The sequence below is a fragment of the Scomber japonicus genome, chromosome 2, assembly GCF_027409825.1.
Source record: "Scomber japonicus isolate fScoJap1 chromosome 2, fScoJap1.pri, whole genome shotgun sequence".
NCBI lineage: Eukaryota > Metazoa > Chordata > Actinopteri > Scombriformes > Scombridae > Scomber > Scomber japonicus.
Window position 1 is genome coordinate 6,950,663 of NC_070579.1, and position 26,790 is coordinate 6,977,452.

The 26,790-nt window shown below is 38.9% G+C and overlaps 2 protein-coding genes across 2 annotated transcripts in view; one reads left to right on the forward strand and one right to left on the reverse strand.

Moving 5' to 3' along the window:
- Nucleotides 1–1,297: 1,297 nt before the first annotated feature.
- arhgap19 (Rho GTPase activating protein 19) lies at nt 1,298–10,216 on the reverse strand. The gene is made up of 12 exons (XM_053338401.1): nt 10,173–10,216; nt 9,089–9,351; nt 8,880–8,960; nt 8,140–8,349; nt 7,660–7,886; nt 7,007–7,093; nt 6,782–6,847; nt 6,320–6,526; nt 5,036–5,137; nt 3,109–3,219; nt 2,742–2,843; nt 1,298–1,639 (listed from the first exon to the last, which is right to left on the reverse strand). Exons 1-12 carry the CDS (start codon nt 10,214–10,216, stop codon nt 1,580–1,582), a joined length of 1,560 nt encoding a protein of 519 aa, XP_053194376.1. The 3' UTR covers nt 1,298–1,579.
- A 1,411-nt stretch (nt 10,217–11,627) lies between these two features.
- The window catches only part of LOC128364915 (B-cell receptor CD22-like), a 68,980-nt gene continuing 53,817 nt past the window's right edge, over nt 11,628–26,790 (forward strand). The window contains exons 1-8 of the mRNA XM_053325538.1: nt 11,628–11,634; nt 13,248–13,301; nt 13,787–13,921; nt 21,727–21,861; nt 22,091–22,351; nt 22,779–23,048; nt 23,630–23,890; nt 24,385–24,410. Of these exons, the coding sequence (XP_053181513.1) occupies nt 11,628–11,634; nt 13,248–13,301; nt 13,787–13,921; nt 21,727–21,861; nt 22,091–22,351; nt 22,779–23,048; nt 23,630–23,890; nt 24,385–24,410 (1,149 nt within the window). The remainder of the gene's footprint in view (nt 11,635–13,247; nt 13,302–13,786; nt 13,922–21,726; nt 21,862–22,090; nt 22,352–22,778; nt 23,049–23,629; nt 23,891–24,384; nt 24,411–26,790) is intronic.

A 26,790-nucleotide genomic window follows, 5' to 3' on the forward strand; every position in this document is an offset into this window, starting at 1 on the left:
TCTTCACATCAGGATGTAACTTTTTTTTTTTTTTTAATAAAAAGTAAAGTTGACTCAGCGCTCACTGATTCTGGATGAGCAGCACGTCACGTTCACCCAAGCTAGCATACGTTAAAACAAAGTGGCTAACATATCGTACCAAAAAAAAAAAAAAAAAAAACACCATGTCACCGTTGCCAATAACAACACACACACACACACACACACACACACACACACACACACACACACACACACACACACACACACACACACACACACACACACACACACACACACACACACACACACACACACACACACACACACACACACACACACACACACACACACACACACACACACACACACACACACACATACACTGTACAACATGTATATAGTAAAGCTCAGCCGGCTAGTGGTCATAGATTCAGAAACAGTAGCTTCATAAAATATGTTTCAAGTGATAACTGGCACACAAGCAGTTCAGAGCCAGCACAACCAAACCAAACCAAACCAAACCAGCTCAGACCCGGGTCGCTGTTCGGATTATTATTATTATTATTATTATTAATAAAGGTAGAGGTTAAAGTTATACCCCCACAAAGTTTAGACAGAGCACCATATGCAACATGATGAGTATAAATGAATATGCATGAATAATTAAAACATATTTTAAAACATGATCTTTAAAAGCAGATCATCTCATGCAGACTTGAAGTTGTGCCAGATGGTGTTTAAATTTAAAAAAAATAAAAGGAAGAAGAAGAACATTTGGATTTATGGATGTAAATACATAAAATGCTCTTGCCTGACCTGAATCAGTCCGCTTTAATCCCAAAATACTGTCCTGTTCTGTTGATTTGCATCTACTGTACAAACCTGGCCATTAGAAAACGCATCGTGTGGTCTTTAAAAATAATTAAATAGCTTCCAAAGAATTTTATAGAGTTAAAAAAAAGTAGAAATTAAAACTCTGTATTGCTCCCAACAGCTGCTGCAGACTTTATTTAATCCCAAAGATTAATCCCATATTTGTGCAAAACACCAGTGTCCAGTTTAATTCAAGTGTGGCTTAAATAATAATGCAATATTTTAAAAGTCTGCTGCATTAATGAATTGTGCTAATATTGTCCATCTTCATTCACAAAAGCATTATCTGAATATTAAAAACGTGCAAAATCCCCCAATGAGAACAACTGAAAGGGATTTATTTAAACTAGTAATTAAATTATAACGTGATTTTTTCTTTTACACAACGCTATCACACAACTTTTAAATTGATGCAACCTTAGAGCAAAACTACAGTGGAGCATTTTAATTGTAACACTTCTGCTAAACGTCCAGCAGAGGGCAGCAGAGAGAGCGACAGAGATCCTGGGTTTGGTTTGGCTGGTCTGGCTGAGGCTAAGGCAGCTGTATATTAGTCACAGTTAAAAATGTTTAAAAAGAAAAACAGAACCCAGTAGACTTACTACGATGACAAGACAATGATAAAAATGAGGAATAATAATATTAATACTGCCCAAGTCCTGCAGGAGACGAGGAGGACAAGGAGACGAGGAGGACTAGGAGGAGGAAGAGGAAGTGTCAGGTTCTACGCCGAGATATGCTGAGAAACAGGAGAGAAATACTTCCTGGGGACGGAGGAAGTGTCCTGCTGAGAGATAGAGGGATGGATGGATGGACAGATAGAGAGAGAGAGAGAGAGGAAGTCATCAATTACAAAATCAACAGCACAAATATTCATCCAAAAATATCATGCCATTAAAGAAATATTAATATTAAATCATTCAAAAAACTCAAATTTTTCCCATTTGACTTGATTTGCATGTTTATGTAATTAATAATAATATGAGTTTAAGTCCTCTGCAAAGAAAACTGTGATGCTGCAAGTCTAAGGAAAAAGAATAAATAAAGAAATAACCTTAAAATAAAAGGTTTCATTACTTTAAGTGGACTGATATCGATGTGTGACAACTTTTTCATGTACTTTGAAACTGAGCAAAATTAAAAATGAAGTGATGACTGATTCCTTCAATGTGTTCTCCTATTAGCTCTATTTTTAAATTACAAGTTAATACAAGTTTCCAAAACTCTGTTCAATCAAAGAAAAAAAAAGCTACACTGTGGATGTCACTTGAAGCACAAGCAGTTGTGTGCGCATGTCTCTAAATGTATGAGCAGGTTTGGATAGTGATGTTTTTGGTGTTACGTGAACCAAGGTTATTATAGTTTTGAAATTTTCTTTAGTTTTTTTTATTTTATTTAGTTTTTCAGTTTGCTTTTTTATTTCAGTTTAGTTTTAGTGAGTTCATCAAGTGATTTAGTAGTTTCAGTTTAGTGTTTATTTAGTTTTAGTTTTTCAGGTATTAAGAGAAAGTCTTGACTTGTAGAAGCTGAAAAGGATGAAATAATGTTTGACACCAAATATGTTTTATCATCAAGTCCTTTTTAATTTCATTCTTTAACCACGAAGCATAGCGGCTGCTGCAGGACAGGAAGTCACCGAGGGAGAAAACGAAGCTGAATTTATCTTCAATTCAGTTTAGTTTTAGTTAGTTTTACATTGTTCGTTCAAGTTTTTATTTAGTTTTCTTTTCTTTTTTTTTTCTTCTTTTTTTTTTTTTTAAATTGTAGTTTTTATTTTAATTTCAGTTAACTAAATTATTTTTTCATTGCTAGTTTTAGTCTTAGTTTTCGTTAACTATAATAACCCTGACGTGAAGAAGAACGGCAGAAAACTAACTGTGTCATACCTCAGAAACCTTCAGAGCTTTGTTCTCTTTAAAAGTGAAATCTGGGTTTTTTACTACCAGCCCCGCCTTCCCCAACAGGAGACCGGTCAGTGGACTGTTCACCTGTACACACAGACACACACACACACACACACAGACACACACACACAGACACACACACACACACACACAGACAGACAGACAGACAGACAGACAGACAGACAGACAGACACACACATATTATTTTTGACATCAAGGTAAAAAACAGTCATCTGCTAATAAAAACCACTATCGGTGTCATGAAACCACAGATAACACAAAGCCGTCGGTACAGAGTGCAGCAAATATAAACCATACATTAGATGCTATTTGATAAAAAGCCGCTCACCTGCTGGTTGACGTTCTCTTTGCCACATTTCCGTCCTGTCCTGGTGACGGTATCCGGTGAGATGTGCCTACCTCGCCTCTCCGCTGTCAGCTGCTCACCACGAGCTTTACGCTGGTACCAGAACAATATGTGGAAAAACAATTTGGAGAAGAAGAGGCGGCCAGTTTAGCGAGGAACAGGTGAAAATATCAATGTGAAATCCTTACAATGATATAATTTGTTCCCTGGCTTCAGTCTCCGCATTTAACTAGGACCCTATGAGTTCCCCGATCATTGAAACGCAGAATTGGTCGATTAACGCAGAATTTGACATAATTTGACTGAAATTCTGTTTTTTGGGGGGGTTTTTCAATATTTTGTTGGCATAGACGCCTGTATTTATCAGTAGACCGACAGGAAACATGGATGGGGGGGGTAGACATGCAGCAAAGGACCTCCGATCGGGATTAGAACATATACTGCTGCGTATATGGCATGCTCTCTAACCACTCGACCACCTGCACGCCCTGAAATGCTGTTTTCGTATGGAAGAGAAACGTATGTCTGGGGGAAAACTGCACGGAGGGAAGCAAATCTGGGTGGCACAACAAGCCCCCCCCCCCCCTCCACACACTGAGCCCATCCCCCTTCAAAACAATGTAAGCATGGCGAAGCGGCTGGGAAACGGCTCTGTCTTCGTCTGAGAATAAACTTCGAAAACTCGACACTAACCCCTCAGTACAGAGCCGAGCAGCTCCCCAAGGACTTCTATGTGTCAGGTGTAAGCATGGGATGATAACCATGTTAAAAGGTATACCGCGATTTGAAAAAGCCACGATAACCGAAACCGCCAAATTTTCTGTCATACCGTTCCTAAGGTATGAGCTGATTTTTGTCTGGGCAAAGACAGGAAGTGGAAAGGTCAGAAATCCGTCAGGTGGTGCAGCTGCAGCGTAGAGTATCACGACCCCTCACACTGTCATTACAGATTCAGGTTAAATTAACATGTCTGTCTTTATTTTTCTTCCTTTTAGGAACATTTTAGAGCTGGATCACAATACTGCCATACCGAGAAACCGTGATATGTTTGCTTATGGTTATCGTACCGCCAGAATCTCATACCGGCCCATGCCTAGTCAGGTGAACTGTTTTTGTTAGTAAAATAAGAGTAAAGGGTAAAAAAAACCAGGATTCACAAAAATTAAAAAGGAAAAAATGGAATTTGGGAAAAAATAAAATGGATTTTATAGGGCCGTATTCAACCCATCTTACTTACTACTAGGAGTAAGGACCAACCAACTCCAGATCTATTGCAGTAGCTTGGTCACAGGCACTGACAGGAGAATTAACCGAACTTGACTGTTTTTTGGACAATGGGAGGAAACTGGAGCACCCAGAGGAAACAAGCACAGGGAGAACATGCAGAGTCCAAACAGAAAGGCCCCATCTAGGTATCGAACCCAAGACGCGATCTCGATGAAACTTCCTGAATAAATAAACCCTAACCAACAAAATTAAGGCCATTTGGGGATTCCTGGTGGTCTTTGATTTTAAAGACACTGACCACCAGTTTAACTCCAGTTGGGGAACTGCATGTAATCCATCCTTTCTCGTCAGCTTTCTGCTGTATAATGGCAAAAACACTTCAAAATACTAAACACAAAACATATGTTAGGCGTGTGCAATATACGCTTATATCCAAATTGTTGTTTTAACGATGTGCGAGCTGACGTTATCAACCTCTCTTTGCTCACCTAAAACAACTCATCCACAAGCCATCAACACAACGTCACATTAATGGCTTGTAGATGAGTTGTGGGCTTTACTGCAACATGCACATCGCTCACCACACTGCAAGGTAGGAAGCTACTGTCGACTTTGCTATATTGGGTTAGATAATATCGTGATCATATCGTCCAGCCTTAATGAGCGTGTATTGTTTCTGTACCTTGATGAGTCCACCAAAGGAGCGTGAACGGGGGTGTTTCTTGTTGGGACCTGGAGGGCAGTGCTCACTGGTAGGCGTTCCTGAGGTGGTCTGCTTGACTAACTGCATGGAGGAAAACAGAAGACATCCATTATATTTTATATTTAAGATATTTGACATTTTGCACTCACGACATCTGACAGTAAAATGAGCTCATCTCTTAGGTTTAAGTGTTCAATTCAAGCAGCTGGGCTCTACCATGACAAATTCCCCCTTTTCCACCAAAGCAGTTCTAGTGCTAGTGCTGGTTGGGAACCAGTTGAGAACCAGTTTGCTTTTCCAGGCTTGAGGTGGTTAGGGAGCCACGTCATTACGTCACCGTATGTCAGTTACGTCTCTGCTTTCCCATAAAGACTGGCACCAACTTCGAAGCAACAATAATACAAAGAAGAAGAAGAAGCAACAACAACGATTGCAGACTACGCGTTTGTACAGCTGTTGCTCCTGGCTCGTATCCGAACACGGCAGCACAACGTATTTGTGCTGCTCGACAGGATTGAGACTTATCTATTCACCACTATGCGGTCTTGTTTGTTGTGGCTGGTCTCAATAACCCCGCCCCCCGCGCCCTCTAACGTAAGCGGTTCTTTCTTCTAGTCCAGCAAACTTTTCTGACCGGGAGCCGGTTCTCTGTCTGTATAAAAAAAATGGACGTAATATCCGTGACGTCACCCATTGGTTTGTGGACTGCTGCTCGGAAGCCAATAGTTTCGAATCTGGGCAGCGCCAACTTGAAAATTTCAGGTGCATGCTGGGAAAAATAAAAACACTGATTCTACTTATATGGCCATGGGCAGAGCGGGGAGGTTGCTATGGTTGCGAGGGCTGGATCTCGAGGACATTGATCAATCAACCCTCTCAATCAGGACGTAGCCACGCCCTAATGCATACCCTGCTTTATCGTCACATATAAAATCAGGGAGGCCAAAATGTCCCAAATGAACATCATACTGCATTGAAGAAGGCTTTAAACTAGCGATTGAGACCATAAACACATTTTGAAAACGTTTACTGAGGTTAGAAATCAAGTGAGAAGTTGGTGAATTCTCCATTGACTTGTATAGAGACGGTCGCCCCCTGGTGGCCTTTTGATAGAATGCAGTTCTAAGTTAATCCGCGTTGGCCTGGAACTGGAACTACCCGCCTGGTCAAAACAGGAAAACCGGTTCCAAATTAAGCACTGTCCCAGAACCAGCACTGGATCCGCTTTGGTGGAAAAGGGATAAAAGAGATCTCAATCTGAACCTGTCGGACAAGTTTCTTCTTCTTGGCGGAGTCCGGCATGTTGTGGTGGACGTGTCTGAACAGCTCCTTCAGCGCCTCCTCTGTGTATTGTTGAGCAGGTGACTGGCACTGCTCCTGAGAGCTGGGGCCCGTGGCAGCCGTCCTCTTCATGGGCAACACCGTCCGCGGGGCAGGAGAACCGCTTACCGGCAGCAGCTCCAGATCATCCTGTCAGAGCACGGGACAAGTTAGGCTAGGACAGTCTCACAAATGACAGTCTGAGCTTGACCTGCTCTAAATGTAAACTTCCTTGAGATGACTTTTGTTATGATTTGGCGCTTTACAAAGATTGATTGATTTATGCAAATAAGCATGTTGAGGCACATTTATGTTGAATATTGTTTATTTTATAGACTTAATTATTTCATTTAGATCTCTAAAGCAGGAAAAAGTGTTAACCTAATGTCAGCTCCTTCTACTAACCTTAGTCTGCAGAGCCTTGGACCCACTGAAGTGCACTCTGGCATATTCCCGCAGGTAGACCGGAGCCTGAACAACAAACAAAACACAAACACACAAAACCTTTAGCATACTAAATTTATATGTACTTTAATCTTCGGGTCTTTCCAGTCTTGGCCTGCATGCTAGATTATTAAGCGAGGTTAACTTATATAATTGTTTGATTGCGTGTGTGTGGTCAATAATCACCCTGAAGAGTTTCTGTGAGTGTTTGATGAGGAAGGCCATGCTGTTGTTCAGTTTCTTCAGATTGTCTTTCAGGTCACCAGCCGTCATCTGAAGCAGGAACAGAAACACAAGTCACTTAGTTAACTGTACCAACTGAAGCTGAAAATATTCATATCACACCTCTGGTTTTGACCTTCTGCCTTCAGGGAGGCGGGAACAGGTCGATAAAAACACACACCTTCAGACTCTTGAACAGCTTCTTTCCTAAAGCCATCCAGACTCTCAATAAACACACAGTGCCTCTGAGTCTGCAACCCACTTTTTTAAAAACTAAAATTCATATATTTGTGCATTATATATCACTAGTGCGATATTTGACACTTGCACTCACAGCACTTTATTTTTTACTTTACCTGCCTTTGTTTTAGTTTTGTTTTCTTTATGTCGTATAGTTGCTGAACGTATGTATGTAGTATGTTTAAATGCCACCGTGATGGGCGCTTGCAATTTCATTGTATTATTAATACAGTGACAATAAAGGCATCTTAACTTATTTTACACATACATGTCTTTAAGTATAATTTGTGAGTAGTTTGTGGCAAATCCCAAATTAAACCAAATGTGCTCATTCAGCTTCTGGTCCTTGAACTTCTGTCACACGGTACAAATCTTACATGTCTAGGCCAGAGGACATGCGGAGAAAACATGAGGGCCAGGTTGAAGGCGGACATCTTGTTCTTTTCCTGCTGCTTGGCGGTGTGGTAGAGCAGGTCCAGCAACAGTTTGAGCAGTGAGCGGTTGGCTTGAGGTAACAGCAGGAAGAGGAGCTGCAGGGCTTCGATTTGTCGCTCCTTGTTGGGTATCGCGGTCTTATTGCCGTGTTCATCAAACAGAGTCATGTCTGGGGAAAAGGATGAGGGTGAAGGAAAGAAATCCACAGATATATTTATCATCTATATGTTTTAACCTGGAAATTCAGTATTTTTTGAAGCATTGTAAACACCATTATTTGGAAAGCTTGGAATAAAAATATCACAGAATTCTCAAGTGCCAGAAAGTCAAAATGAGAAGATAGAAGTGTAGCATTTAAAAATAAGTGTGTGTGTATGTGTGTGTGTGTGTGTGTGTGTGTGTGTGTGTGTCCCTAACCCTACCAGCGATCTTCAGGTGTGCGTGGAAGTGTCTATGTGTGAGCAAGGGCTCGGGCAGCTCTCCCAAGAAAGTCTTGAGCAGCGTGGCCACATCATTGGGGTGGAAGTCTCCAGACGCCAGGTCTACGTCCGCCCCACTGTTGAGGAGCTCCTTGAGGGTCTGCTGCCGAACACTGTTCCCCGGCACCCGAAAGAGACCCTCCACATGCAGATCTGAGCAGAACATAAGCAGGTGAGGGGTGAGATGAGATTTGTTTTTGTGCTCAATAATTCTTCTCAATCAGAACAAGTGATAAAAATCTGCAAATAACTAATTAACCCTCACATACTGTTCATATTCTGACTTATTATTAGTTTCTACACCAATTCACATTAATAATGAAGTTGTCAGAGAGCAAACATAGTATGAGAGTCTATTTATTTATGGGGGAAAAATACATTTGCTCATATAAAAATGAGTATCAGCTGCACAAAAATAAAAAAATAAACCATTATTTTAAACTGTTGGTCACATTAGGAAAAAAAACAACCTAGAAGAAATGTGTATGCTGTGTTTTAACAACTCTTAAATATAAAAAATGGGTATGTAAGGGTTAGAAGAGAAGAAAAAATGCTATCCATATTGATCAATGGTAATGGTCTGCAGAAAGAATCTGCTGCTGTTAGTTTCTGAGAGGCAGAGCGGTGAGGATGCAAAATCAACTGTAAAGGAGGGATCTCTTCAATTTATTTTGACAACTTACTTTTGCTGAGGTACTCAATAAGCTGGTAGATCTGTGCGATGCAGCTCTCAGTCAGCGGAGACCCAAACACAACACCTTTATCTGTGGAAGTAATGAGTAAAGTAAAGAGTTTGTGTTTGATAGCATTAAAACCTACTGAAGGGTCACAGGTCTGCCAAATGTAGTTAATGTGTGATTTCTAAAAAGATGTCATCAAGTTGGACTCTCACCTTTGCGTTTGAGGAAGTTGAAAGAGCGAAAGAAGCCTCCGTTTCCACCTGTTGGGGTCTTGGGGCCCTCCTCACCGAGGAGCTGGGAAAACTCTGTCCCGGGAAGATCGATAAGGCGAGTGATGTTACTTAGCACCAGCTCCAGAAATACATCAGGGTTCTCATGGCGGAGTTTCTCCACAAAAAAGTCCGGGTTGAAGATGACGGGTGGTCGGCTGCTTCGTGAGGCCCCCGGAGATTCGTCGTGATTGACCACCATATTGCTCACTGTACCTCTGAAAGGGGGGCGGGGGGGGGGGGGGGCAGACAGGAACAGGAAGTCTATAAACAAGCTCTCTTTTTGTATGGGAGACAAACTCAAACAGAACACAAGTTGATAAGTGCTGCATGATAGATCTATGAATGCTTTAACCTCTAGCAAAACTACTGTGGCTCCTCACTGCTTCTATATAGTTAGAATGGGTCAAAGAGGCAAATATTGTACTAACTTTCTACTCCACTACATTTATTTGACAGCTGTAGTTACTTTTCAGATGAAGATTTGACACAATGGATACCATAACAAGCTTTTGAAACACATAGTTAAAGATGAAATCAGTGGACGTCTTACAAACTGAACTGAATATTAGAAACTGATGGAAGGAAAACAAGACAGGAAGGAAAGTGGGCCGGATTGGACTAACCGGCGGGTCGGTTCTGGCCCGCGGGCCTCACGTTTGACACCCCTGATCTAAACACCGCCGTCACCTCTGAATTAGCCCAAACTAAAGGGCAACACAAGCCTCAACAAGCAGCTTTAACATTAACAAACGCAAGTTAAGGATCCCCTACTAACTATCGCTACTGAAACAAACATTTAAACTGGTGAAAACGAAGTGAAATCTAATTAAACCCGATAATATCACCAAGGAGACGGAAATGTTATTGTTCAACAGCTAACACGGATGTAACGTCAACCACTGAGCTTTACAGACGTAACAAGCCTTTACCAGTTTAAACTTAGCTTTAGAGGTAAGTAACACTAAGTCAACACACCCTGTCAACGTGAATAACCAATTTCTTTTTAAAGTATCCATGTTCTTACCTTGTATTTTGTGTGTTTTCATCGACATCTTTACCCGCAGCCATGTTCAGTTTGAATCCTCCGCTGTTCTCCTTCAGACCCCGCCCACATCCAACAAACAACCAATAGCCGAGGAGTTGGGCCGCCCATCTCCTCGGCTATTGGTCAAATGCTTGATGTGGGCGGGTTATAGCGACGTTAATTAGCATGTACGTCGCTGTGATTGGTCGATTTGAATTCCCTTGCTTTGTCAAGAAGAAAACAACCTCAATGGTGAAAAATGCATGGATTCCTGAAATACTGGAGGCTGCAGTTTCTCACACACACACACACACACACACACACACACACACACACACACACACACACACACACACACAGGACTAACTATGTTGTTTTACATTCATTTTGTTTTTTCAGGTGTCCGTGGTCAATCCTGCAACATTTACACTGACAGAAGCATCTGTGCCTCCAGAGGCTCATCAGTGGACATTTCCTGCACATACAGCAGTTCTGAATCTATCACATCATCATTCTGGTTCAGTCCTGATCGTAGTCATCACACTTGGCAGAATTCCTCACAGCCTGATTACCTTTTTTGAGGACATTTTGTGATCTGATTTACACATAGATCTCTGTATCATTTTTCTGATGTACTTACATTTCTTAATACTTACAACAAACAGTGTTCAACATGTGACTTCTTACTGCCATACTAATTCAGTAGATCTCATGGTGGTGTATTCAGTGTCTCAGCATGCACTAGAAGTGTGAGGAGATGCATCAAACAAACCAAATGTCACACATATGTCCCACATGAAGTGTGCACAAATGTTTTTCTCATTAAATTACAGGGCCAGAACACTGGTCTGTTGTTCTCCCGAACATAGATTGTATTAAGTCTTAACCTTTTTTAATTTTCTGCTCTGTAGTACTTTGAGATTTCTGAAATGTAAAGTGCAATACAAATAAAATGTATTACTATTATTATTATTATTATTATTATTATTAGAAAAGAGGAAAACGTGGGTGTTACATACGCCTACTGTCACTTGGCCCCTCATGCATATTCATAATAAAGAGAGAGAGGAAGGAAATGTGCTCAATTCACAGATCACAGAGGACGAGCATCTTAACAGACAACGTCCTTCTCTGCTGTAAGTAGAACAGTTTACTGATATGACTATTACATGTTGTTTACATTATTTGATGTATTTTATTGTCTCTGAAGCCTCACAGAGAGACGAGAGGAGCAGCTATGAGTTTAACAGCAGCAGCGAGTGGATTTGTTGTCTTCCTTCTCTCTGTGTCAGGTACTGTATATCTACATTTACATTGTAGGACATTTAGGTTTGATGCAGTATGATGAATAACTTTTAAAGTATACAACACTTCTTCACTTCTGCTTATAGCTGTGTAAAATATAGCTATTGAATGAAGTAATAATATTATAAGATGTTCAGCTATGTCTGCGTCATGAGTGGTGGGGGTGGGGCCTGGCTGATATGGTTTGTCCTCCCTCCCTCCATAGATTGTAAGAATCATATATTTTTATTCATGCATATGAATATATTCATAGTTATGTGATGGTACAGCACTGAGAATTTTATCTTGTCCTGATGTTTTTAATGATGTTTGTTAATTTCTGTACTCTGCACTGCAGTGCTGGACAACTGTTTTAGCTGTTCCAACCACAACAGTTTCCTCTTCCTGTGAAAACTTATTGTCACCTATTTTATTTTAGCCACTCTCAGTAGTTTCCCACCCTTCATGTTCTACATTTCTTTGTGGTTTTCACACTTAACTGAGCAGAAACTTGACCAAAGAACAAACAGGAAGGAAATATAGAAGACAAACAGACTCTCTAATGATTCACTTTCTTCTTCTCATCCTGTTCAGTAAAACCACATTAATGTTCACAACTTCAATATATTCTTGTTCCTTCACTGCACCTTCAGACTGTACCATGATCAAATTCAAAGTATGTATAAATATCTTTTGACTTTTCTATGTCTGTATTCATGCAAGCATGATTTACAAATGAATTAATTAAATATGATTATGAAGAGTAAATGAACATGGGAGAAAAGAATGACACAAAAAAGTCTGAATTTCAATGAAGTGAAAACAATACTGATATACCACTGATCTGCTTCTCCACCCCCCAGAAAGGTTTGTTAAATGTGTTTCTACTTATTTTATCTTTGTAAAGAATAAACTGGTCTAATGTTAAAACACTCAGCAGTAACAAATGATAAAATATAATAATCAACAGATAAAATACTCTATTCCAGTTCAGTTCTAGTTAGATTGATGCACAATGAGGAGCTTTGAATGACAACAACTGCAGATCATATTGGTGCCATGATCCACTTTGTCTTATTCACTGATTCTTAACTTGTTATAAATCTGATTGTGGTTTCTGATGTGCTCTGTGTTACAGTGGTACAGGGTCAGAATGACTGGGGAGTGACTTACACTTCTACTCACATCTGTGCCTTAAAAGGATCAACAGTGGACATACACTGCACCTACAGATACCCATCCAGGAGAAAGGGCACTTCTACCACAGTTGATGAAACATTCTGGTTTACTAAATGGAGTAATAATAAACCTGTGGATCTGAGAACAGACTCAGAGTACGCAGGTCGTGTGCAGCATCACTGTGATAAGAACGACTGCACTCTGAGAATCACAGACCTGAGAGAGAGAGACTCAGCTGAGTACAAGTTCAGGTTCATAACAAACCAACCAGGAGGGAAATATTCTGGTTCACCTGGAGTCACTTTGACTGTCACAGGTAACATTTTCATTGGAAAGTTTTAGACTACTTTCATTTCAAATTTTTAATATCTTGGAAGTGTCACTGTGAATGTTTGTGCGTGTATGAACATAAATTACATTTCTTTTCTTTCTTCACAGTTCCAGATCTCCAGGTTCAGGTGATCCCATCAACAATCAATCCTTCCTCAGCAGAGCTGAAGTGTCACAGCAGCAGTTGTCTAGCTGATGGTTCTTCCTTCATCTGGTTCAAGAATGGACAGAAAATTAGTGGAGAAACATATTCTACTTATTCATCCAAATTGTATCATACAGACAGCTATTCCTGTGCTGTTACAGGATATGAGGATTTCCCCTCTCCTACAGTTTGTGAGTTTTCTTCAGTCTTCCACTAACATAACCGCATCTTGTGAAGCCTTTTATCTAAAGTACTGTACAATGACTTCATGTATTTCTAGTATGAGTGACCTCACTGCCTCACTTGTTATTGGCAACATGTTTTTCTCATTGAGCTCCACTGTTGTCAGTATCAATACAATACAACCAGCTCTGTGTTACTGCAGAGAAATATGTAGTTTTAACAGTTTAGAAATATTTTATCCTGCCAATTAGAGAAATACTTGTACTAGGAGTTTGATAACTAGATTTATTGTAACCTCAGTCTTTCTGTGAAAATTAAAAATGGGGTTATTTTTACAGTCTTTACAATACATTTTATGCTTTGTATATTAACTAAGTAACTAACACAATGTCAAAATGTATCCAAGGTAACAGACAGTTGATTTCAATATGAGCAGCAGCGAGGGAATCAACTTTCATTCTTTACTGTTGACCATCTATGTTTTCTCCTCCAGATGCTCCAAAGCTTCCCTCTGTGTCAGTGAGTCCCTCTGGTGAAATCATTGAGGGCAGTTCAGTGAATCTGACCTGTAGCAGTGATGCTAACCCAGCAGCTAATTACACCTGGTACAAGGAGAATGAAGACTCACCAAAAGCATCAGGACAGATTTTCACCATCATTGATGTCAGACCTGAACACAGTGGGAATTATTACTGTGAAGCCCAGAACAGAAAAGGGCGTCATAACTCCACCTTACATCTGATTGTTGTGAAAGGTAAGTTTTCCCATTCAGCTACACACACACTGTAATTAGACTCATTACAAACCATCTGATGCCATGCAGGGGGGGTTTAATTTACCAAACCCTTATTGTGAAACTCCATAGTTTCCACTGAGAAAAATGAATGTCGTAGAGCTGATATCAAGACCCAGAAACAAACCTACTGCTGCATCATGAGATTTGTGAAGGAATCTTCCTAGTTAGGGGTATGGTCCCTCCAGGACAATCATAGCCTCATATTTTATCAATGAGTTTGACACTGGAATTTGGCTTCAGGCTCTCAGGCTTCACAGTAGCATGAGATGGATAAATCTACAAGTCTAATTTCTGGCTGATTCAAGCTCATTGCAAATATATCTGTCCTTGGCTGATACATCATAATTAAGTCTGTGTCAGTCTAAAGAGTTTCAGTCAAGCTATTCTACATACAGTAGGCCTACAGGCTGCCCGATAGTCCAGCTGTATTGAGCTGGAAAAAAACAAAAAGGTCATAATACAGTATACACACACGAGGTGCTGGGCTGGATGTGTTTTTTACTAATTATTATGATTTCCAAATTTATTTACAGATACAACTTATTTGCCTCGGTGTTGTGGTGTGTAACAATCAAAATACATAAGTTAAGAGAGACTACAACAAGTAACCTAACAAATAAATTATATCAAGTAAATCTACAATAAACACATATAAAATATATTCTAAACTGAAAAGAGCTGTTAGATTTTAACTGACTATACGTACAATGACCAAAACATTATAATCCAAATATGCTGTAACACCCTGATTAACTATCAGTGTTTTCTTATAGTCTATTCACCAGGAACAGGAAAATCAGTCGCTGCTGGAATAACAGCTGCTGTTCTCCTGCTTATCATAATCCTCTCTGTCTTTCTATGGATGAGGTAAGCGGTTCTGTTTCACTGAATCATTGCTCAAAATTCAGTCATTTGTGTTTTAATTAATTCTCCTCATCAGGAAAAAGAGAGCCTCCAATCAATCATCTGAGGCTGAGGAGAGACCAGACGACAGAGAGAGGGTGAGGAGGGAGAGTTATACTATTCTATCCTGGTTTCACACTTCCACACTCACTATCTTAAAGCGACACTAGAAAACTCATCTGACTGTGAAGCTCTTCATGTAGTTTCTTAACAATCCTTATTCACATAAAACCAACACTTTCCTCATTTCTATCACCCTCCAGACACAGCCAGAGATGAAAGATAACCCTCTGTACTCCAGCGTGCAGTTCTCCAACAATCAGGCAGATCCTCTCTACTCCAACATCAGATCAGATCAGCTCCACAGACACATGGAGGAACAAGAAGTTCCCGAGTATGCTGCTGTTAACTTTAACAGAGCTGGTAATGCCCCGAGGTGAGCAGCTGTTCACTCAGTAACATTTTTTTATTTTATTTGCTTGTTACATTATTATTATGACTGTATAATTTAATGTAATATCTTCAGATTCACCTGATTTATTGTTTTAATTTCCCCTCTCAGAACCAGAGGTCAGCAAACCTGGGAAGATCCAGCTGCACTGTACAGCACAGTCAACAAAATATGAACATATCAGCAATCTCACCTTTGTTTGTTTTTTATTTTTTATTACTTCAGCAATCTGAAGTAAGGAAACAAGAAAAGCTCCAATACATTTTGTAATTTACTGCTTTAATATTCATTTAAAGGGAACAATTATGCTTTATTATTATTATTATTGCTTACTCTCAGTCATGTACCTAATGCCACAGTGTCAGATGTTCATGTTAAAAGTGGCTGACATGTCAAATAATGAGTCAAACATATAAAAAAGTAATCCCTGTGAGTTTCCAAACATTTTTTGAGACCATAAAACTCACTGTCAATGCTTTTTTGGAGCCAGTGGAGTCGCCCCCTGCTGGCCATTTCAGGGACTGCAGGGTTTTTTTGACTTGGAACTACCCACTTGATGTTAATCAGTGTCACCTGTGTTAAATGACTGTAAATTAGGAAGAGAATGGAAGTCGGGATTGGACCAGAAAACCTGTGTACTCAAGATACAGTAGTTACAATGGAAATGGGTGAGAAAGAATTGAATTTGATGAATTAATCTGAGATTATTCAAGTTTTGTGCTGTTTTATTTTGTGAACGAATTAAGTGTTGTATATTTTCTCTGGTAATTAATTGATTTGCTAATTTTGGCTGAGTTGATATTTTTTCATATCCAGGGCCGGCCCTAGGATTTTGGTAGCCCCGAACAAAATTCTGTTTGTGGCCCCAAAACACTTCAGACACACACACTGTTCATAACTCAACGAACATGAACACACACACTAGAGATGGAACATGAATTAACAACAACTCTCTGACTTTGTTTGAAAACAAAAGTTTATTAAAATGTGTGAAATGGATCTATAGTGCTGGTACTGGATGTTGGGGGGTAGCAGAGTATGTAGAAGGCTGTGGTTTAGCAGTTATGAGCTCTGGAGTTGCAGTCACATCAGAGGAGGGAGGAGATGAGTCTGAAGTCTCTGACCACGTTCCCTCAGCAGCAGTCCGCTGATGAGGTAGATGGTCCTGGTGCAGTACAAGTTGCTCCAAAATATTTAGATCATTATTATTATTATATAAATATAAGCTGGAAGACATTAAAAAGGTACATTACATGTATCTTCCAGACCTATATATTAATCACACAACAAATAAAATTTGATCAAAATATTCAAATGGTTCAGTTATCTAAATATGTCCAAATATGATCTACAGAAATACAATTTAACATAACTAGAAAGCTAATGGTTAGCCTTAAACTATTTGGGGCATTTTGGACACACAGGGATAGGTAAGTAGGTGAATTAAAATAATAAAATAAATAAAAAATAATAAATCAAACCACTACTTTAATGTTGCAAGAAAACATTGGGTGCTAGCTAGTTATGAATTATAAATGAGGTTACTAAAAATAATAATATGCAAGGAAATGGCTGTCAGGTAATTTAATCAGATTCAATAAACAATAACAAACCTTTATACTGCCATAGTTTTCTACCTCCAGTTTTCTCTTCTTTGGCCATTCAGTGCCACTCCTAAATGTTCAGAGCAGCTGGTGATAGAAACACACACTCTCCCTCCTGGACAGCAGAGGCTCTCCTCTCTTCTTCATTTGGATTTAAAAGTGATTTATGAAAAATTGAAACACCATAAGTATTTAAATATCACATTTATATGATGATTAAGTTAATCTAATGAGGCCTATGAGTCCTAATAGTCCTTATAACATCCTTACCATACCGTAGCATTACCTACTGTATCTAGGTTACCATGGTTACACCTACTGTGTATCTTAGTTACCATGGTCACACAGAGTTTGTTGCTGCGGCCCTAAAACAGTAAATAAATAGTTTGAACATCATATAACTCCCGCGAAACGACTCGTATCGCTATAAGCAGATTTTATTTATCCATCTTTCCGATAACATCTGGACAGTCTGAAGAGCCGCACAACTAAATTATTTCTTCCTCGTTGAAGTTAGCAGATAGCTAACCGGAAGTTAGCTTCTCAACCGGCAGACGTACATTCATCCAGCCACTTCAGGAAAGGGGAAAGATCCACAGACTGAAGATAATGTGAACTACAGAGATTTATATGGCAGTGATAGGCATAATCAGTATTGTGTTAACTCGTTTGGGAAGGGCTTAAATGTAATGGTTTATCATTTATATGTAAAAATCCCTGGCAGAATAGTCCCACTGAGCGTGTGCCCCCCTAGCGGTTGTGGCAAGACTGCAGCTTCCTTCCTTTAATTTATTAAAGGTGCAATCAGCATTTTAAACTGAAAAAACTAGGTGTTGAGTCTTGTTCCACAGTATGTTTTAGTGTTTGTGTTGTAATTATTTGATCTGTACTGTTTTTACAACTGTATGGAGCAGAAACCAGCCATTTTAAACACCAACCCAGAAGGAGTAGGTAAAGTAAGAATGCCTTCTAAATAGATCCTCTACACCCAATGACAAGCAGGTTGGCATGCAACTACATCGCAATCGTAAGAGGAGGTACAAAGACAACAGACACTGTTGTGTTTCACACTGACACCACAAGTTGCGAGGAAATTGCACAAAACAGAACAAGATGGCAAAACAGATTTCCTCACAAGACATGCACTTGTCTCTGAGAGAGTGGCAGAGAAAAGTAGCAACAAACAAAGGAGAGACTCTCCATCAGTCAGGCCCATCCACCTCCAATCACCGGCACCATGCATTTAACCATGTGGATCTCGGATTGGTCTGTGCAGCCATGTCAACACCCACCAATTGGGACATATCAGAAGCACAAATGACACTCAACCATGAATTATTATTATGAGTAAATAAAAAAAAATCGGACCAAAGCTGTAAACTTCTAACCATTGAAAAACCAAATAATTACAGTGCAATTTCTTCAATTTTTACTCATGAAGTGCATAATTTTAAAATCATACTGGTGTATAGGTAAATTTCATTGCATTTGGCCAGACCACGTAACTAGTCTGACTCCTTAACTAATAGATTATATTATGAAGTCCATATATAATTTGCAAAACAACAAAATCATCATTTCCTTTATCTAACTTGCAGGCATCATAAATATTAATGATGTAAAGAGGAACAAAGTTGGACATGCGCGCTGAATGTTACCAGTTTCACCACATGAAGAAAGCTACCTTACAACACTCCTCTTTCTACAGTTTATGCACAATAGTTTATTGCTAGGAGTGGGCTGTTTCTTGTGCTCAATATTCACCTGCTGTTTTTATCATCTCTGAAGCAAGCTAGAGATACAAGAAGAGCAGCTATGAGTTTATCAGCAGCAGCTGGTGGATTCGTTGTCTTCCTTCTCACTTTGCCAGGTAATGTATATATCTACATTTTACATACATGTACAGTGTTTATCAAACGTATTAAGAGAAGCCTAAAGTGGGTTTAACAAAGAACAAATCCTGTATCATCATTTACTTTTAAAAACCTTGCACCCAATATTCATTCACAGTCATCTTGAGTTTAAATCTTAGTTTTCTGTGTTGTTACGTTTAACACAGTGTGTTTTTAATCCACATCACGCTGTATTATTTTACCTGAGTATTGAAAATGTAAATTTCATCACACCTGTTTACTTAATTTCACACGGATAATTTTTATTAAGCAGGCGGTACATTTTGTTGATCAAATGTATGCTGGTGTAAACATTTCAGTTTCCATTTGAAAGCCTGTAGAGTTTGTTTCTGTGTAGATGTGTCTGACTCCAGATAGTATCGTCATAATTCTGCAGCCAACCAGCCTTGACTGTCAAACTACTGTATGTATCACAGTCTTGGATCATCATCTCTTGTTATTTAACTTAGAGGCTCACAGGATATGTTATATAAAGACAAAAAATGATTTTCTTCAAAAAAGAAAGACATTTTGTTTAATATGAATCTAATGTGGTTTTCCAAAAACAAATGATTGCCCCAGAGAAAAAACACATACAAAAAGTAGTTGAGAGAATGATTTTCAGGACTTTCCTAAAAACTATTTAAAAGTGAGTGTTTCTCAGTTTTTCTCTCATTATCATACACTTATAGCCAAGTTCAGTGTGTCACTGTGATATTTCAACAGTAATTTGCAATTTGATCACACACCTCAATTTCTCTGCAGTTTCCTCTTACACTTGGCAGTAACATGACCACAGAGTGAGCACAGAGGAAACCTTGAGAAAGGACAAACTCTTAAACTGTCTAAATGACAGTTCCAGAAAAATGTCCAACTGTCTGGATATCCAAATGAAGCCAAGGCCGGATGTAAATCAAACTTTTGGTCAAACATTTCTTGACCAAAATATTTTGAACCTTTCTTGCATCTCTGTGAGATCAACATGTGACTTTTGTGTTAAAATGTGTCTTGAATTTGTGAAAATAGGATGAAACAGGCTTTTTTGAGCAATGTAGATCAGTTCTTGAGCAGGTTTACTTAATGATGCTCTTTCACAAATGTTCAGCTCTGTCCTTTGTTGTTATAAATCTGATTGTGGTTTCTGATGTGCTCTGTGTTACAGTGGTACAGGGTCAGAATGGCTGGGGAGTGACTTACAATTCTACTAAGATCTGTGCCACAAAAGGATCAACAGTGGACATACACTGCACCTACAGATACCCACCCATAGTAAAAACAGTTGATAAAACATTCTGGCTTACAAGAATAAAACCTGAATTTTTGGATTTGCAAGAAGACTCAGAGTATGCAGGTCGTGTGCAGTATGACTGTGGTAGCAATGAATGTACTCTGACAGTAACAGACCTGAGACACAGTGACTCAGCTGAGTACTATTTCAGGTTCATAACAAACCAAAACGCATTGAGATATTACGGCTCGCCTGGAGTCACTTTGACTGTCACAGGTAACATTTTAGTATGACGATTTAATATTTTTCCCCCAAGTGTTCAAAGTATAAGAAATTCCCCTGTTGATGTAATTGTGTTTCTGCACATGCTCAGTGGCATCTTCCGTACAGAGAACTTCTCTCCTCAGACAGCGTCACTGCTGTTATTTGTCTTTGGAGTTATTTGTATTATGCCAAAAAAGACTTTTCAGGGCAAAGGAACATGTCGCCTAGTGCAGCAGTGTGGCTCACTGAGGTGATTTTAAAGGTTTTGGATACACACAAAATACCTGATTAGTTAATCATTGGGGTGGCTATGCAAATGAGATTTGTTCACAGTAAGAAAAATATATAGAAAATCATCAGCCATATGTTTTAACATGTATAATGTTTATCATGTTAACTAGTATGTTACCATACTAGCAATTACTTAGCTGAAGCTGAGTAACACTTCACTTAAAACTACAAATTCTAATCTCATGATGGCAGATAAAATGTCTGAACAACATTATAGTAGGAGAAGTTTACATGACATTATCTGTCTAACAAATGTAGCGTGGCTAAAACTCCGATAATAAGTGATGGTAATTAACACATTGTAGTAGGAGAAGTTTACATGACATTATTGTCATTATATGATTATATGACTGCTCAGTTATTTAGGTTTTGACTGTTTCTACAAGCAATGACATTTTGTATTCTTCCTCACATTTGCAGCTCTTCAGGTGCAGGTGACCAGAATAACAGTCAATCAGTCTCATTCAGAGGCAGAACTGAAATGTCTCAGCAGCTGCAGTTCAGACGATGATATTTCTTACGTCTGGTTCAAGAATGGAGAGAAAATAATGGAGGAGGAAACTTCTGTTTATTCAGGGCAGTTTAATCCTGGTGACAATGTATCTTGTGCTTTAAACGGACATGAGGATTTCCCCTCCTCTCCTACAGTGTGTAAGTTTAACTCACTGTCTCTAACAAAATGCCAAATCGTTATTTAAAATAACAAGACACCATGTTGTTTGTCACATGAGAATATTAGCCTATAGTTTAACTAGTTTACAGCTGTATTGGTTCCTACATTTTATACATTTTTCTATCTCTGTATTCCAATCCATTTCCAGTTTGAAAACTTGTTCTCATTTTTTTCAAAAACCATGTTTTTTCACCAGATGCTCCAATAGTTCCTTCAGTGTTGGTGACTCCGCCTGGTGACATCATGCAGGGCAGTTCAGTGAATCTGACCTGTAGCGGTAATGCTAACATATCAGCTAATTACACCTGGTACAAGAAGAATGTAAATCCAGACCTTCAACCTCTCAGTAAAGAACCACAGCTTGCCTTCAGCTCCATCCAGTCCTCTGACTCTGGAGAGTATTACTGTACAGCTGAGAACCAGCTGGGGAAGAGCACATCTAAATACATCTTTATTGATGTGAAATGTGAGTAAAACATTATTTTAAATTAAACAAGGATATACTTGTTACTGTTTTTGTGGCAGGTCACTGAATTATTTTTTGGGAGTTTTGTTCGAAATTAGCATCCAAACCTTTCTGATGCCCACTGCTGTCACACAGTCATTAATATTAACTGATATCATAATGTGATATGTGACAGTAGAGCAACACATCCTTATTTTATAGTTGATTTATATGACTACATCTCCTCTAGATGCTCCAAAGCTTTCCTCTGTGTCAGTGAATCCCTCTGGTGAAATAGTGGAGGGCAGTTCAGTGACTCTGAACTGTAGCAGTGATGCTAACCCAGCAGCTAAATACACCTGGTACAAGGACAACCAAACACTGTTTCATGGATCAGAAGGAGTATATAATTTCACCTCCATCAGCTCTGAGGAAAGAGCGATGTACTACTGCATATCTGAGAATCAATACGGACAGATCAACTCATTGTCTCTCTTCATAGATGTGCTGTGTAAGTAGTAAAGTGTAAATCCAACACTTTAAGTCAACACAATATCTATAATCTCAAAGGCCCCCAATCCAAAATCTCCTAGACACTTTCCTGAGCTCTGATTGAGTCATAAGAAAATATATGCCCTTTAAAATGCTTACGTTTTTGAATAAGTGGTGTTTAAGACATTTTAGTTCTTAGACACGCAATGTGGACTTTCTTTTGGCTGCAGTTTATTTTTGTAGATAAAGAAATAATCTGTGACATAACAGTCAGTGAGAACTTTTACAGTGAAAACACAAAAATGCTCACATTTAAAGTGATCATTTTAAACAAAGCCAAGCTAAGAGCAAATGCATTTACTCGATGTATAATACATGATCCTATCCTGCATGTTGATATTGATGATCTTTTTTTAATCATTATTATTATTCATCTTATTCACCAGATGGTCCAAAGCTTCCCTCTGTGTCACTGAGTCCCTCTGGTGAAATCACTGAGGGCAGTTCAGTGACTCTGACCTGTAGCAGTGATGCTAACCCAGCAGCTAATTACACCTGGTACAAGAAGAATGTAAATCCAGACCTTCAACCTCTCAGTAAAGAACCACAGCTTGTCTTCAGCTCCATCCAGTCCTCTGACTCTGGAGAGTATTACTGTACAGCTGAGAGCAGGATGGGGAACAGGACATCTGAATACATCCCTATAAACGTTAAATGTGAGTCAACCCATTTATTAAATTATTAGTCAACCTTGTTAAAAATATTCGAAAAGATATGTCTGACCATGTCTCCTTTTTCAGCTCTTTATTCAGTCTGCTGCCGTAGTAACTCAGCAACTCCAATACAACATGCTGAACTAATGCAACCCTTCCTCATTTTATTGTTCATTCATAATGGCATATCTCCTTCAGATGGCCCAAAGCTTCCCTCTGTGTCAGTGAGTCCCTCTGGTAACATCATTGAGGGCAGTTCAGTGACTCTGACTTGTAGCAGTGATGCTAACCCAGCAGCTAAATACACCTGGTACAAGAAGAATGTAAATCCAGACCTTCATCCTCTCAGTAAAGAACCACAGCTTGTCTTCAGCTCCATCCAGTCCTCTGACTCTGGAGAGTATTACTGTACAGCTGACAACCAGCTGGAGAAGAGGACATCTGAATACATCATTATTGGTGTGAAATGTGAGTTCAAGAGATTATCAGCCTTGTTAAAAGAAAACTGGGAGAGATTTGTCTGACTGTTTCTGCTTCCTTACTAATACAGCCCTTCTTCATTTTATTGTTAATTCATATTCCAGATGCTCCAAAGCTTCCCTCTGTGTCAGCGAGTCCTTCTGCTGAGATAGTGGAGGGCAGTTCAGTGACTCTGACCTGTAGCAGTGATGCTAACCCAGCAGCTAATTACACCTGGTACAAGGAGAATGAAGACTCACCAAAAGCATCAGGACAGATCTTCACCATCACTGATGTCAGACCTGAACACGGTGGGAATTATTACTGTGTAGCCCAGAACAGAAGAGGAAGTCATAACTCCACCTTACATCTGACTGTTGTGAAAGGTAAGTTTTTCCATTCAGCTACACGCACACTGCACTCAGACTCATTACACACCATGTAATGTGATGCAGGGGGTTTGTGTTTGTGTGATTCACTGCTGACTGGAGGAATCAGCTGACTTCAAATCCTGGTGAAGAAAGATCTGAGCAAGAAAAAACTCTGAGTTTACTTGTCAGTGTGTTTCTTATTCACAAGTTATATTTCAAATGATTATGTGACCTCTGCTTAGGCTGAAGTGATGCAGACTTGTTATATTTTACTACTGGAGAGAGAACTGTGCTCATGAATATAAGCAGCCAAGATTATTTATGAAGCAATATTTTCAACCTTTTTAAAAAACATGAAAATATTTCTGTGATCAGGTCTTCTCTCTTCACCTCTGCCTGCTTCACATTCAGTCTAAAGCTGTAGTTCACTGAGCAGCTTCAGTTCATCATGTTGAACTAATGCAACCATTCCTCATTTTATGTCAATTCCTTTTTTGCATCTCCTCCAGATGGTCCAAAACTACCCTCTGTGACAGTGAGTCCCTCTGGTGAAATTACTGACAATTTTATAGGTAAGTTATACTCACACACACACACACACACACACACACACACACACACACACACACACACACACACACACACACACACAAAACAAGAGGTCAGAACTTTACTCGTCTTTCTGTTGGTCTCAATTTTTAGGTAAATCAGTATTTATAATGATCATCATCTGGTTGATTCTGTTGGTCCTGTTGCTGTTTCTTCTGCTTCTCTTGATTCTGTGGATGAGGTAAAACAATATTAAAGACAATCATTCTTTTTCTTTCTTATCAAAACACTTTAAAGATTTCTTGTTTTTGTTGGATTCAATCCAGGAAGAAGAAAACTCTGAGCTCCACCACTGACCTGAATGAACCTGAATAGACTATAGAGGTGAGAGAGAGAACCCTTATTGACAGAACTTATCCTAAAATACAGTTATGATCACTTGGCTCATAAATGCAAGCAAACACATTTATATTGTCAACATGAAGCCGTAAATGACTTGTAGAGTAAACTCCTACTCCTTCAATACATTTCTAATGAAATCTGATTACATACCATTTTAATAAAAGAGGTCCATTTATCCTAATTTTGACATCTTGTGATTTTGTTCTGATGCAGTTGAACCAGAGGCTGGACTCACCTGATGGAAACAGAAAGTAGTACAACAGTGAAATATGAGAGTGGAGAGAGAGAGAGGCTGTAGAGGACCATGTGGACGTTTTCATGTTCAGTTTTCAGCAGCAGCAGCAGCAGCAGGTAGAAGTGAGCAGCACAGACAGTCAGTAACAGCATGTAGCAGAAGCTTTGAGAAGAATGTGCTGATGGCAGCTTGAACTGAATCATGTCCACGTGTCAAACATGATTGATTGTTTAGATCAGTTGAATATCAGGTGGTGTGTGTGACTCAACTGATTTATAATTTACTGAATGTTCTGTCTAAACTAATGCAAGCTTATTTTTAGTTATATTACAGATATTTAGGATTAGAGCTGCAATGCAAACTGTTATTTTAAATGTGTACATACTGTAATTAATCACTTCTGAGGAATCCTGATTGGCTTCTTGTGCAGTTTACTGTATATTTTCTCACATCAAACATAATCTCAGTTCTATCACACTTTGCTGAATGTCACATTATCCAGGTATTGCAGTGGCTGATATACAATAAACAGCCAGCTTCCACAACATCTCTGTAGTTGGAAACATGATTTCAGTTCCCTCTCACTGCTGCAGAGGGCGACAGTGTGCAGAAAGTTTCAGTTTTAAATCGTTTTTATGTTTATTTTTCAGGATCTGAATGTATTAAACAGCTAAGAAGACAATAAAATAAAATTTTTGTTCTTTAAATCAATTCGTAACATACTTTATTATGATTTTGGGATGTTGCTAAAATAGATAGAACAGAAGAATACACAGACACAGTTTGTATTGAAGACCTGAAATGTCATTTGAGTTGTTTACACTCCTGTCAATTGCATTTAAATTATTTGCGGTCACTCAGTGAAGCAGAATATGTGGCAATTTAGTGAGTATGAAGCATTTTCAGTATAACAGTCCATATTTGTTAGTGACAGCTGTAGATCACTGACTGAATCATTTTCATACTTAGACACCTCGACTGTGAGAGTTTTTTCAACTACTGTACAACAAGGTCACCAATGTGAACAATCAATGCTTCTGAAACTGAACCTCTAACTGTAATGATTAATTAATTGAATTACAAGATTAAACATATTAAGATGCAACTCAATCATAAAAAGTGAAAAGGACTAAAAGTAACTTTGAATGTGTGTAAACAATCTATATGAATATATAAATATATGAAGGAAAAGGGAGTATTTGTATGAAAAACCCACAAACACAAACTTTACCCTGGTATGGATTGCAATGACTGAGGGGAAAAGCAGGGTGTTCTTTTATATAGCTTAACAGCTCTATACTCCCTCTGCTGGAGTCGTCTAGTAACTACAACTGCTGGTGTTACTGTAGATTGACATTATAAACATAAAACATGAGGAAAGACAGAAACACCTGTTGTCACAGTGCTGCAGTGGACAAAATAACATTTTAAACACAAGATCAACTATATCCTTAGAATGCTATTATGCATATTATTCAATCTGTCACACCAGAAGCTTGTAGACAGCGTTTTTGTAGTTGCTCGAAAGGTTAAATGGAGACGAAAGAGCAATTTCAGCAGTTGATTCTTGGATTAACTAAAATATTGTTTTCCAGAAGTGGTTTTCTACTTAATTAAGTGAGCAGAGAACAAAAACTGTAGGGGATGCTGCTGGATTTGCTGATTATGTTTTGACTCATAAAGTTACATTTAGTATAATTACCAACTCAAGGCTAAAATTCATTCACCC

Bases quoted from the DNA above. Each gene is read 5' to 3' on its own strand.
- arhgap19 (XM_053338401.1), bottom strand. From the start codon at position 10,216: ATGGCTGCGGGTAAAGATGTCGATGAAAACACACAAAATACAAG. The intron at 8,961-9,088 runs GTGAGAGTCCAA...TTACTTCCACAG, and splicing joins CAACTTCCTCAAACGCAAAG to ATAAAGGTGTTGTGTTTGGG. The intron at 3,220-5,035 runs GTACAGAAACAA...TTCTGGTACCAG, and splicing joins CCTTTGGTGGACTCATCAAG to CGTAAAGCTCGTGGTGAGCA.